The 15,003-nt window shown below is 40.5% G+C and overlaps 1 protein-coding gene across 3 annotated transcripts in view; it reads right to left on the bottom strand.

Moving 5' to 3' along the window:
• gpc1b (glypican 1b) overlaps positions 1 to 15,003 on the bottom strand; it is a 63,164-nt gene continuing 48,161 nt past the window's right edge. For all 3 annotated transcript variants that reach the window (XM_085140281.1, XM_085140279.1, XM_085140280.1), the window contains exons 7-12: positions 11,079 to 11,244; positions 10,775 to 10,905; positions 9,093 to 9,218; positions 8,623 to 8,756; positions 7,275 to 7,450; positions 1 to 6,658 (exon numbers count right to left, since the gene is read on the bottom strand). In XM_085140281.1, coding sequence (XP_084996407.1) covers positions 6,456 to 6,658; positions 7,275 to 7,450; positions 8,623 to 8,756; positions 9,093 to 9,218; positions 10,775 to 10,905; positions 11,079 to 11,244 — 936 coding nt within the window. In that variant the 3' untranslated portion in view covers positions 1 to 6,455. The remainder of the gene's footprint in view (positions 6,659 to 7,274; positions 7,451 to 8,622; positions 8,757 to 9,092; positions 9,219 to 10,774; positions 10,906 to 11,078; positions 11,245 to 15,003) is intronic.

The following is a 15,003-nucleotide window of genomic DNA, read 5'->3' as shown; positions in this document are numbered from 1 at the left end:
AAACAAATCGGTTTTATCCAAACACATTATGTCTGTTGGACGGATGGATGACGATGATAGTCCAAAAATGACTCATAAGTGTTACAAACAATAACATATCACAAGAGTCTTTGGGGGAATAACAGTTGATGGATATTAAAAATGGGGATACATTATTTTGAGTTATGAAAAATAAAGATATCAGGCTGCCAATAGGTAGAATGATGGAACAGATTTTGAAACTAAGGAGAAGCTGCTCTCAAATTCAGCTGGATGACTCATACTGAGTCATACTATAAGGAGTATACAGTGTGACCTAACGTGGTTGTCATTCACTTAAAGCTGAAACGTCTTTTTTCATCTCTACAGCTCATTCCTCATAATATAAAACTGCAGAGGAAGATTTTTAAAGAGTTCCACTTATTCTGGTGATAACTTTCAATTTAAAGTGTAACAGTGCAACAGTGTTCCCACTGTTGAACGGTGGATCTCTCCACCCTGTTTAAAGAATTAAGAAAAAAAATGTAATAAACGCTTTCTTCCACTTGGCGGCAGCATATACTGCTGTACTGTAAAATCTGAGCCTGATGTGTTTGTGAGCTTTATTTAGTTTCTCTCAGCTCATATAAAGTCGTCTGACAGAGGCGATGAGCGGAAGCCCTTGATCTTAAATACAAGTACTGATTTAAAAATAACATAACTCAGAGAGCCAAGTATGAGGCGCACTGGAAAAGTAGGACAGCGGACGTCTTTAGTTAAATCATAAAAGAAATCAAACCGAGGAAAAAGATGAGTAAATCTGACTAACAAGCCATAAAACATTCGCCAGACATTGCATTTTAGGTCATGTAGGAAAAGCAAACCCAAAAAACAAATAGAAAACTGCCTGTGTCTTTGGACAAACTTCCAGAGTGGATAACGAGGTTTATAAGTTACAAAAGTTTCTCTCCAATGACTTTATGACTTGTTGGCATGAAAACATACATATAAATATGTGTTTGTTTGTGTGTTTGTTTGTTTGTTTTGTAAAAAAGCTCAAATAATTATGATTAATCACTTAAGAAAATGACATAACAACTCCCAAATGGTGTTATTTTAAACATTCGTGTTTTAGATCGTGACATGAACATATTTGATGTGTTTGGCATTGTACCCACTGCACTTGCTGCTGGAAAAATAATATAGAGATCCAATTTGCTGTAACTTCTACATAAGATGCATTTCTTTCACGGCTCCTCAGGGAGTTACATGCATTTTTAAAAAATTTTTTTTTACATACCAGTACAGTCATAGGGAAAGAGTTTTCCACAGGACTGCAGAGATTCCTGTGGAAAACTAAGTTCATCCCATGATTCAGTAGCTTGTAGCTTGTAGAAACACATTTAGCAACAATAACCTGAAGTATTTAATTTCATTTTAGTAATTATTTAATGACTTCTATCTATCACATTATTGTGCAGGGATTTAGTTGGCTTCACATTTGACTGCAGAACACTTTGGTATACAGAGGAATTCATTGTCGACTCAACGCCTGCAAGGTGGCCCAGGTCTTGTGGCTGCAAAACAAGCCCAAATCACCCCTGCACCACTGTTCTTGACAGCTGGTATGAGGTGTTTGTGCTGATAATTTGTGCTGTGTTTGGCTTTCTCCAAACTTGTCGCTGGGCAATGCCATGCTGTTTTTTTTTAAATAGTAGAGGCTTTCTCCTTGGAACCCCTCCAAACAAGCTGTACTTATTTAGTCTTTTTCTAATTGTACTGTCATGAACTTTAACATTTAACATGCACACTGATGCCTGTAGACCCTTAGATGTAGTTCTCTGGTTTTCTCTGAGCATTACATGGACTGACCTTTGGGTGAGTTTGCTGACGTCCACTCCTGGGAAGACTGGCAACTGTCTTGAATGTTTTTCCCTTGTAAACAATCGTTCCCACTGTTGAATGATGGATTTTAAATTGTTTGGAAATGACCTTATAAGCCTTCCCAGATTGATGGGCAGCAACAATTACTTCTTTCCTGCTTGAAATTGTGTTAACACACATCTGAATGCTCCAGACCAGCAAACTGCCAAGACTTCAGCTTTTATAGAGGTGCTCACACTCGCCGATGATCAATAAAACAAGTGCATTTGTTTAGCAGCATCTGGCTGATACTTATGCTGTTAGTGTACTTAGCAGTTAGGGTGTACTTGGTTTTTGAGGACAATATAAACACTTGAGCTTTTCTCACATGAGCCCATACATCTGTGGCTTCATGAAGGCAAAGGTACGTGTATTGAGTTGTTGACTTGTCCCATTAAGCTGATATTTAAAATATCAAGAGCATGTAGGGTGATGCACACAATCATAAAAGTACAGGGAAGGGCAAGCGGAAAGCCAGAAGAGTGAGAACAGTGCAAGTATAGTATTTCTGTGCGCTGTAAGTAGAGTGAATGATTGTCAGATACTGATTGTGTTTGAATCACAATGTAAATGTTTCTGTCTACTGAAAAGAAACTGCAAAGGGTACTAATATTTTTTGTGAAATGATTCCCAACATACTTGGGAGTGTACACTGGATAGCACTTTAGCAATACTTAAATATTGCAGCTCCTACCTGATGGCAAGTTCTTCTGTTTCTCCAGTTTCACACATATATAATTTGTAACTTAATGAGCTTAAGACATGGAGACACCGCACAACTGCACTAAGCTGTTAACTTCTGTACGTATATTGTTATAAGCACTTTGGTGTATGTAAAAAGGGTAGCTTTACAGACTCTCATAGGATAACCCTCAAGTATGTGTTAAAATCATCCTGAGGGAGCTGGTTGTTTATCGTCTACACACAGAAACAGGACAAAGCACTCAGTGTGCTCTGAACAGTTCTTCCTGTGTGGCAACACTAGACAGCAGCTGTCACCTCTGACATCATCGCCAGAGCCCATTGGCTCTTTTCAGGTGTCAGTGTGCCCCGCTGCACTCTGACAAGACAACTTAGGTAGATGGTTCGATCAACTGGGAGACCGAGCACTTTTTTCCTAACTCAAGCTGAGCGATGACTGTGATGGAACACATCAACCATTGAAGAAAAACAGGACACAAGACTGTTGAAAATCTTACAATGTATATAATTGACACAAGATTTCAGGTACAACAGCAAATGAGACATTTTAGATATTTTTCAACCTCTTTCTGGCTTCCACGTTCACCACAAGAACAAACTCTCTGTCGATAACAATGAAACAAAAGTAAATCAAAACAGGAAAAATAAAAGTATTTTTGTCCTCATAAACTGGCACCCTTCAGATGTGCCTCCAAATCTCAGCTCAGTGTGGAGTAAATCTGTTTCGTTTTTCTTCTCTTTTTTTTTTTTAACGGCTGGATAATCAGCTTTGCATTATTGCCACCTACAGTGATGAACGAAGGCAGGATTGAGGCATACACGCTGATTTGAGATCAGTGCCCTTGACAATCTGTTCTCCTTCCTCTCACACTCGGGGGCTTAATGTTTACACTGTTTCACCATACTCAGACAGGAGACATCTTGCCGGGCCATATCTACGTACACACACCCCTCCAATCGATAGTTGTTTCTGGAAGGTGTCGACTCACATATTGATCAACCATCTTGTGATGTCTTTGTGCAGACAATGCCATTTATTGGCCTCATAAAAGTGCAGGTTTTTATAAAAGGGGAGGGGAGCGTGGGGCTTTGAACAACAAATTAATGAGATCAAAAGGTCAAGAAGGAGTGGGCATGGGGAGGGGTTGTGCAAATTTCAGCTAATGACATTATGAGGCTGTCATTGAAACTGGAGATGTGAGCCTAAAGTTGTAAATCATCTTTGAACTGGAATGTCACCATCACAGTTGAAGTACTTCCTTTTATTATTACAGGGCTGCATGCGCACCTTCACATTCATATTCAGATCTTTTCTAGAGAGTCTTAAAAAGAGGACCTATGTGGCGTGCTTGCTAAACGGTACTTTTGAAGTTGTTGTTTTTCTCCTCACCACCAACCTCTTGCATCATAGCATCTCTCTGTTTAAATCTTAAAACTGATCTCAAAGTATCAAAGGCAGTCACAGGCAGATTTCTTAACCAGGGACTAACAGAAAGACAGACGGACGCACACACATATTCACACAGCAACAAATCGTTCATTAATAAAGCATATCAAAAAAGAAGTTACCATTAAAATAACCTGTCATGTCACACATAGGGCAACAACAACAACAACCCCTTTTCAGAGCAGTAACTAACCAAGTCAGATGTACTTCTAAAACTCTGACAGCACCCCACGCTATCCTAAAGCATTTGGAGTATTATCAGCAGGGAGTGCATGTACTGTAAATGATTTTTCACAACATGAATTATATAGAGGATTGTCCCAATGCACAGGTGAAGTAATGACGTACTTTTAAAAATCATGTCCACTTGACTCCTCTGCATCCTGTCTCGCTGTTCCATGAAATGAGATTCCATCAATACATATGATCATTTATTACAGTGAAAGTTTTGAAAATGCAATTTCTGAAAAACGAGTTGTATTAAGCTCCTGTTACTGTCAGTTTAATAGCGCTCTGTCACACCGTGTTAGTGCAGTACATTTGAGTTAATCTCATTTCTGTGTCATCCGAACTACTGTCGATTCAAAGAGGCGCTATCGTCCATCCCTCTTCTGCGCTTTCAATCAAAGACAAGTACACGCATTCACACGCAAACAAAACACATACGCGAGCATCGTCCCATCATCCTGCACGCAGCACTCCTGAATGAGAGCGCTGGCATTTCTTTGAACTAAATTGTGGTACATGCTTTCTCCCTAGCAAGCATCGGGTGGGGGGGAGGGGAGCCTTAAACTGTGTTCCCATAACATTCCCAGTAAGGTTGACACATAATGAAGCACTGTGTCATTGTCATATTGCCTTGCTACAACGCAGAAGCACGAGGAACGCTTTAAAGGTCATTATAACTGATGAGTGGGGAAAAGGGCAGAGGAGGTTAGGGTTGGCATAAAATAGGCACCGATATAGAAATGTTTCAGATAATGAAAGGCGGACATGGATACTGACAGATGATGAAAAATAAGCGGTAAGAGCACACAACGATCTTGCTTTTGTCAAATTTTGAGAACTAAAAGCATGTTTTTTTTTAATTTTTTATATCCCCCTTCTACAAAATGGAAAAGAAGCAATCAAAAATATAGACGTGCAGGGTGTGGCTTTTACTGTTATATGGATCGCTGCGGCAATCGCTTATGAAAAAAAAAAACAACTATGATACTGAAATTATGATGCTAATCACAGGAACACTGGGCCATTGCGGGGAACCCACAAAATTTTATGCATATTATATTTTTGCTCTGAATGTAAAAGGAATACTAAAAGAAGTGCAGCAGGACAGCGGAGCCTCTGCTTCTGTGTGCATTTCTGCTGTGCTACAAGACTCCAAGATCATTTCATTCAATCCTTTGTCACAGGGGTCATCTTAACGCGACACCTCCTTTCCACGTAGCACACTCTATAGCGAAAAGCTGCTTCCGTCTGAGACCTGTCCCAGCCGAGCACGTGCTTTGCTTAGACCAGAATGTTGAGTTGATGCTACACTGCCAGCAGGTTCTGGGGAGAGGGAGGGAGGGAGACAATCTCGGTGGGGCCGGGGGAGGAGGGTGGGATGGGGAGTGTAGGAATAAGTGGATGGATGGAGTAGAGGACAGACCGTGTTACTCCTACACTGGGCGATCGTGCCAGTGTGACTGTGATCACGGCTATTATTACAGATTACATGATGAAATGGCAAAAGTGCTGACGCTAAGTGCTCTCAACCTCACTGTGTGAGCGAGTGCATACAAGTAATGATACTGTGAGGCTTAATGCATTAAGAGGTTTGATGGGTCATGCTGTCCAGATAATTCTCCTTTTAAAGTCAGCAGATTTTTTTTTCTTTTTTCTATAAATATCTAAATGTGATTAAATCATTTTGGGACAAATATAATCATAAATAAGCAATTCCCACAGTCACAAGTGGAATACAGACACGTAGTATCTGGGTGCCACTGCAAAAAGCTCGACTCTCCCTCTCCCTGTGGTGTCAACACCAACATACTGTTAGCAATATAGTCTCGCACACGCTTTAGGAGCAGATATAACCTCAGAGAAAACCAAACACCAAAAACAAAACATTAGAAGATGCAAAAAAAAAAAAAAAAAAAAAAAAAAAAGACCAGCTCTAAAGGTGTCATAATATAGGAAGAATAAAAGATGAGAGCAGAACAAAGAAAACAAAAACGTTTATGAGTACTCATATTTCCATTTTGCTCCAATCCAACACCAAAAGGAAGTCCATCCATGTGATTTATTGTTGTTGTTTCTTTAGATTTCTTTAGTTTTGGCAAGCTAACTAACCCCCAACTTCTCCTCCCTCCCCTCTTAAACTCTCCCCAACCCCCGGTGCCCCAGACTCAGTCCCAGTTGGCAGATTCCACCTCGTCGATTATCGCCGGAGCAGCAAAATGAGCAGTGTAAGCAGGTAAATGCTGATGGAGGGAAGGTTCTGCATGGCTGAGCCTTTCACCCTCTCGTTTTCTGGAGGGTAAGGAATGGCCACAGGTCGGTCAGTGATGGGGAGAACAAGGCGTGTACCCCGGGAACACATGTCATCTGCGCACCCGCTTCCTGAGCCGCTGGCGTCATCACCTATAGACACAGGGTACGGACATGAGCTCACTCTTCCAACAGGAATAAAGCTGTCACTAACCCTATTAACCATACAGTGCACATAAAGTGTTTGTTTAACTGCCAGTAAAAATTTGGCATTGACTGTTCAGGGGCAAAGAGAATACAGCTATGAGTCAACATGGTCATGAGTTACTTAAATTACGTGGTATGAAAAATGAAACCAGATATTCAAAAACGGCATTCCTGATTTTCACAGGTTTAGTTGGAAAACATGTTTTTGATTAATCGTCAATGGACAAAAATGCCCTAAAAAAGCTTTCAGCATAGTGTAGTTGTTGTAGAGGAAACTAGACACCTGCAGCTCATGTACAGGAAATGTAAGTTGTAACAGGATATTTTATGCAATCATGGGTATTTTCAGTCTAAACCAAGTGAGTAGCATAAAAGAGTTAAAAAATCTACACAGGAAGCATAGTAGGAGTAGAAGGCAGAACAGACAGGGTGAGTTGCAGGTGAGGTGTGTCTATTTCTTTATTTTTTATTCTTTAATTTGAGAGAAGTTACAATAATGTAATCATGAGTAGGTCATCTGATTTGAGGTTTCTTGTGGGCTGAGATGATAAAAATTACTCACTGGTGTCCTGAAATTCCACATCCTGGCCATTTAGAGCATTCTTCAGGCGGTGAGTCATGATCTTCAGCTGCATTATTTGTTGGCGTATTGTCATGTCTGGTTTGGTGATGTCAATTTCCACTTCAGGGTTGTTGATCTGACTGGCTAAGCCGTCATTCATTAACTCAGGAAGGTACCTGTGAACAGTTAACAGCCAGCGTGCTCAGCACCAGGTGGAAGTGTGCTCAATCAAGCAATTCATTTTCTGGATTTTCCAGGATTCTGGAGAGTCGCTTTCCTTAAAGATGTCATCATTAGCTTAGCAGACTCAAGATGAGTGTAATGCAATTAGCTCTTGTGACAAAATGTTTCAAAACAAGAAGAAAGCCATACTTTAAGCTAATGCAACAGGACCACAGAGCGACTGGCATACAACAACACTGTGCATATAGCACCATGAAAAAGTATTCACCCCCTCCCTGATTTCTTAGTGTTTTTGGATCTTTGTCACACTTACATGTTTCAGATTATCAAACAATTTTCAATATTAGACAGAGATAACCCAAGAAAATAAAAATGCAGTTTTTAACTGATGATTTTGTTCAAAAAAGGAAAAGAAGCTTTGGGGAAATTTTGGCCTCCTCTCCTTTGCAAAATGATCTCAATTGAGCCACATTGGAGGGTTTTTGAGAATGAATGGCCTGGTTAAGGTCATGCCAAAGCATCATAATCAGATTCTGTTTGAGCTTCAGGGTATGAACTGATGGCCAAACATTCTCCATCAGGACTTTCTGGTAGAGAGCAGAATTCATGGTTCCATCAGTTATGGCACGTCATCCAGGTCCTGAAGCAGCAAATCAAGATCTTTTTTGGTAAATGTGAGACAAGCACTTCTGTTCTTTTTGGTTAACAGTGGTTTTCTCCTTGGAAATCTCCCATGGCTGCCATTTCCGCCCAGTCTCTTTTTTATTGCTGAATCATGAACTCTGACCTTAACTGAGGCAAGTGAGGTCTGCAGGTCTTTAGATACTGTTCTTCTGTGACCTCCTGGATGAATCATTTTTTAGACCTTTAAGCCTGCTTCACTTAGTCAGACAGATTTTGTATAAGTAATTTCTTGATTCAGCAGGTTTGACAGTGGTTAGTGAAACTGAACTCAGTTTTCCAGGGAATGTGGTAATGGAAGTTTTGGATAGCATTTTTAATTTTATTCAGTATTAAAATTTGTTTGATGATCTGAAACATGTAAGTGTAAAAATATGCAAAAAAAACAACAAGAAATCAGGAAGGAATAAGGAAAACTTTTTCACAACATTGGAATTCTGTGTTGAAGTAATAATTTCTTTGTGCATGGGTTCATATTCCCTACCTGGCACGGTTGTTGCCATTCCAACACTTGTCTTCGGACCCTAATCCAGTGGCCACTCTGTCACTGCAGATGAGATTTGGGAGAGAAGTCCAGTATGGCCTATTGTCCCCCAGTATTATTCTTACATCAGACACCTGAGGCAAAGTTGTTGAGAGCACATTCATGAGCATTTATACTTTCCCCCCCCCAAAGTCCCAGTATGCTGTCACACACCAACAATAAGAAACACTCTGGGTCCCTCAATAACCAACTGCAGTGTTCAGTCATCTGACGCATTTATCGATCCAAGCATTCATTCCCGTCTAATCACTTCATAGTTATCTGTGCATAGGTGAAATTGAACAGCAAAAGTGGTTCAACTGGCCTTGATGACCAATGACTCTTCCTTTATAAAACATCACTATGAATGGGACAGATTATGCCATCAGAGAGCAATAACAAGGTGCCAATTCAGTTGGGTACATACTAACCAATTTTTCGATTTTGTCAGAGCTGGCTTCCAACCTGTCCTCCACTGTAAACGCCCCTCGCTTCATGATTTCATCATCTGTGCTGGTGGTTCCTGCTTCCTTGGGTTTGCCACATGTCTGGAAAAGCTGGGGAGGAAAAGGCAAATCGAAATGTTGAATGAGAAGATAAATGGCATAGGAGCCGTTAATAAATGGCTGAAACAGTCCTAACAAAAGAGGGTTTCTATTCTTTTGTGTGTGTGTGTGTGTGTGTGGGGGGGGGGGTTTAAAAGTCTAACACGATACAAAATGTATTTACTATATCTAATATTAAAAAAAATAAAAATAGTAAAAATAAACCAAGAATAATAACTTGTTTTGTTTATGTGCATAACCTCGTGAGTCAATGACAGCATCACTTTAGCAGAATGATTCACAACTCGGAAAATATTACTCGTCCCTGGGGGCTTTGGATTTTATAAATGCTGCTCAGGGAATACAGTAAAAACTGCAGTCAATCTGTCATCCAGTCTGGCCTGCTTAGAGGAGCCTCAAGACTTTGAACCTTCACACACACTGTAACTATTAAAAAGAAAATCCTATCTTGAGCTGCTATTAATTTTATTATGACTCAGACAACATCAAAAATTAATTGATAAACTCCTTGTTTTGGGGTTTGAGTAAGCAGCTTAACAGTTTGGCTTTGACTCAGTTACAGAGCGGTGGCATATATTTCCATATAGGCTACGCAGTGTAATATCTGCATTTGGCATAATTCGTCAGGAAAGCTTGTAACACAACATATGGCTTTTGACATTAGTCTATTATGTATGATAGGAAATAATCCATCCAACACTATAACTCTGCGCGCCATATTACATGAAGATCAGAGGCTGAAGCTGTGTGTGATTACATACAGGACCAGGTCAGCGGCAGACCGCCAGTCCACTGCTAACCTCAAGGGAGCCAGCCTCTTAAACAGCTAACCAGCACAGAGGAAGCTTTGTCTTTCCTCTCAACATCCACGCCATTTCCCACCTTTACCAAACTAATCAGTCAGTTTTTCAGTGCTGCCAGTTGTTTTTAAGGCTCATATAAAACTGTTACCCAAGCACCATTAAAAAGTTAAGTAATTGCTTGGCCTGAAGGCTCTGTCATGACTCACTTCCCTTCATTTGAAATCAAATATGTGGAGCATGATAACAGCATTAATGTAGTGGGAGGAAATGTGTTAACTGCATATACAAAGCAGGGCAATGAAGTCACATAGTGACCCAGCATGTGAACTCAAGTCCAAATGTTCTTTTGGAGTGAACCAATTTCTATTAGTTTGTGTTTTTTTAAGAGATTTCAGATTCTTTTGATTGCTAACTACTATTTTTACAGCATTACCAAGTGCTAAGGATCTTTAAAAAGCCAAACGTCAGCTACCAGTGTTTCTTCACTGACTTTCACCCATATAAAAAAAGCAAACAATGCTTCAATTCACATCTATGTTTCCAAAAGTTTTCCAAATTAGTAATTACGTTGTTAGCAGAAACTAGAAATAAGTAGGACCACCTGAAAGTTAGCTTAAGTGTTCATTTCAGTTGTCGATGATGGTTTTAAGAGCTCACAGTATCGTTTGATGTCTTTTTGAGGTGCACAGTAAATGCTGATCACATCGTTTCGACCTGTATGCGTGTACCAGTGTGTGTTCTGACCTTGCTGTTGATGCTGGCTATATTCTCCATCATGGTATTCATAGCTTCTGATATGTAACTGGGAAGGGAGAGGATCACACTTTCCACACCAGCAGGGTCATCTAAACGGTCAGCCACCTGGATCATTGTATCTAAAGAGCCATGAGGCACAGTTAGTGTGAAGAAAGTGCGAAGTGTTTCATATGTAGGGCCTCAGTGTGTTGATAGCGTGACTCCCCTTTATTAGAATCAGGTGTGGGTTGAACGTTTGAGCTGAGCATATGGTTAAACTGGATTCATATGAGGGAGTGTGTGTGCGCCCCACCTGCTAGGTGCCTCCACTCTGTGTCGAGGTCAGCCTGGTTGGCGAGACAGCCCTTCATGACGTTGGTGCAGTAGTTCAGACAAGGTCTAGCAGACGGCATCCCACGGCAGTGGGGACAGTAAGTCATCTTCATTATGGCTCGCATGCACTCCTGGCTCATTGGCACCTGGGTAAGACAGAGATATAAATAAACATGCACCACTTTGATAAAAAAAAAAAAAATCAAGTCAAATACTGTTTGGTTAAGTTTACATGAGAGACAAAACTTTGCATGTTTGGCTATTTAAACTGTTAAACTGCTTTTGTACAGAAGACATGAATATGGAAAATGATCTGTCTTTATAAGATGTGAAAATGTACATTTTGTTTTAGCTACACAATGACAGTGGCAACAGTAGGAGGTCACCTCCCATGATGACCTTTTTTTTTTTTTAGTTTGCACCAGGATCTCTTTCATCACAGTTTCCTTGGAAACTACTTAGCAAGAATTTGCTTTTTGTTTCAAATGCGATGAAAAGGCCCTGACATTCATACAAGTATTTTCAGTCTCTCACTCTATCCTTCCTGTCTCTTGCACTCTTCCCTCTATCCCACAAGGCTGTTCCCCCAGGAAAAGGCCTTCGTGCGTGAAAAGTGAAACTGGGTTAATACCAGTAAGCTCTGTTCACAAGAGAGTACAGCTATGCATACAAAACCTAAGGAAGTGTTGGGTGTGTGTCTGTGTGTGAGAAAGAGAGAGAGAGAGAGAGAAAGAGAGCAACAGAACGAGTCCAGCTACGCATACAAAGCTTCTCTAAGCTGACATCTGGGCCAGCCTAATGCTTTTCCGGGAAACTGCAGTTCCAACAGCAAAGTCATAGTTAAAACCAGCTTTTAACAAATATACAGTGAAAATAGGACAACAATAGGGTTCAGGTGTGAAAATAATTCAGATATTTTTCTACAGATGCTTGTTGACATCAGGGGAAATGAAACTGTTCTCATTCATGCTAGCACTGATTTCTGAAGTCCATAGCACTGTTTCCTAAAAACAGCTTCTGAGCAACATTTATGGGTGTGTATTTTAGTACTATAAGTAGTCAGTAGCTACTTTAATGATAATATCAATATCAAAGATCAAGATCATTGAAATTTAATCAAAGATGACTTGCAAAACTTTATTTTGACACTTTATCAACTCTACATAAAATCTTAAACCACATTAAAAATAAAACATTCAAGCACTGTAAATTAGTTAACACTTGTGTGTAAAAAGGGATCAGTAGAATTTGGTAATTGGTCTCAGTTACACAGGGACAGCAAAGAAGTGACACAGAAAAAGAATAACCGTGTTCCCAGGCCTAATCTCAAGTCATTTGAGACATGAGTCAGATCCTCGTCCCTGCCCTCCTTTATTCCCTTCCTCCCATCCGTACTCTAGTTCTTGTTAACCAGGGATGAGTCAGAAAATTGCTTTTTTTGGTGAAAGAGAAGAATGGAGTGTGCAGCGAGGACTGGGGAGAATAACTGAAAATGAGAGATACAGATGTTAAAACACTATTAGATTAACTGAGGGGAATTTAAAAAACAAAAAAAAACAAAAACAAAAACTGGGAGATGTTAATGAAATACTCCTGAAAAGAGATTAATCGAGTGTTTCCTACATCATCCATGCGGTGTCAATACTGGGAATCACTGGAACTGCACAAGAGATGTGAAATGTGCAGTTCTGCTGTGTTGCTTGTTAGAGGCTAATGTTGACAACTTCCTAAGGCTGGCAGCCTGGAAATTGTGGCACACCTGGCTCTAAATTATAAGTAGTAATACAACCCATATCTTATTCCTACTGGAGTGCGGAAACCCATCTCAGTTTGATAAAGTTCGACATATATTCCTTGATATTTTTCGCACATGCGGATCCTCAATGTCTCTTTCATACTCTAAGTCGTCCTCGCTTCACCCTCACTGTATGCTTCCCATACCTGTTTGTACATTGCCCACAGCAAATGTCCATGAAGACACACCGTCTTTCTTTCTGTTTGTCTCTCCTCTGTAATTAGTAAGGATATGTGGACAGCCTCTCCTCCCTTGTTTTACAGAACAAGCTGATCCCGACTCCTTGCCTCCAGAGTGAGCAATTCGCGTGGCCTACTTCCTACTCTCCCCTTACCCGAGGGAATAAAACAGTCTGGAAAAAAAAAAGTTAAGGACACACGTAACAACTGGTGCAGCCCAAAGCGAAGCAAGGGAGGAATTAATACTCAACCAGAAAGCCAGACAGACCTTCCTGCTGACACCTTTTTTTTCTGTCTTATAAAAACATCTCTAAAATTAACACTCTCTCTCTCTGCTTTACTCTATTCACAGCATCCTTTAAGGATACTCTTTCATCACCTGCCACCACAGCTAAGGCTTATCGGGAATTCATTTCATCTTTCTTATGAAAACAAACTTCTGTGGAGGACTACAAGGATTGGAGGCACACACATACACAGAGGGAATTTTGTCTTATCCTGCCTTAATACCTCCTCCAGCAGCATACAGTAAACACCTTCAGTTACTGACCTCTTTGCAAGTTACAGTGCACTTTTTTTTTTCTAAAAAGAGAGGCTGTCTCATTAATGCACATGCATTAATCTACTGCTAATAGAATTTCATTGGGATGGAGGGGAAAGCTAAGATTAATTTATATACAAGATACAGCCACAGACAGAGAACACAGCAGGGTGTGGCTGTGGGAAACAAACAGAAACTACTATTCACTTCTTACAAGGAGAAGAGCTGCAGAATTTAAAGACAACACACACACACAAAATGAGAGAGTAGTAAGATAAGGATACGAGAGGAAGCTGGATTTTGTCAAAGCTTTCCTATGTCTGCCCCCCCCCCCCCCCCCCCCACACACACACACACACATTTTTCTCACTGTTTAATTTGTTCCTATCAAGCGCAGTGCTGTCCAATCTCCATAAGTACAGCACAACTGTGACTGTGTGCTGGGAAGACAGCGACACAGACAAATGCACAAATTATATATGTGAAGTTGAACAGTTGCACCTCGTCCAGTCGAATCCTATCAGAGAGGCCTTGACCCGGAGAAACTTGACCTTGCGGTTTTTTGAAACACGCCGAAAATTCTCTTTTAAAACTAGACTGACCAAGTGTGCCCATCGTGACTATTCTTGCACTACAGAGTGCTCTACTCTAAATAGGACAGAAGGCACTCCATGACCTCATTCAGAACGCAGCAGCTCCAATACCCTGGCATTAGCGCTGAAATGACATTCTGTAATTTTGTTAAAAGCTGCGCTAATTATTTACTCGTTTTCCCCCAGCCACCCTCGTTCAGTGAACTCATCACTCACTGCTCTTCAGCACTGGCAAAGTGGTCGAGGATCATGCCTTAAAAAAGGCGTAGTAAGGAGAGAAATGTGTGGGCACATTTTTAGTACCTTTGAGCGCTGGGGTTCAGTCTGTATATGAATATGTTTGTCTAAAAAAGATGCTCATTAAAATAGCAATTGCAACATTCCCCACATGTATTCTGTTGTTTACTCCTCCGCTTACTTGCAAAAAGGTCAAATTGTTTTTCTGCATGTGGTAAGTTAGTTCAAGAACCCCGGGTCTTTGTACGTCTGACACCGCCCACAAACTGATCGCATACATTAAAGTGACAGAAAAGAGCATCACATATATTTGTTTCCTTTGCATCCAGATGTGTCGCACAGTAGTTCTCGCCCTTTACCCTTTCGTGGTCATTCACAGCACAAACTTATCAAGGAAATACCTGTAAAATTCACACTTTTTTACAGCATCTGTTTCCTCAAAGCATTTTTCACTGAACCTCATCTCTCTCCACTCTGCTTGCCCACGGTCTGACAGCAGATATTTTTCACAGGGGCATCAATACCGGCCACCTCCCTGAAATTATTTCTCAGTCTCGCTC

This window comes from Neolamprologus multifasciatus, chromosome 18 (genome assembly GCF_963576455.1).
Source record: "Neolamprologus multifasciatus chromosome 18, fNeoMul1.2, whole genome shotgun sequence".
Lineage (NCBI taxonomy): Eukaryota > Metazoa > Chordata > Actinopteri > Cichliformes > Cichlidae > Neolamprologus > Neolamprologus multifasciatus.
This window is presented reverse-complemented; position numbering and strand designations above follow the sequence as displayed.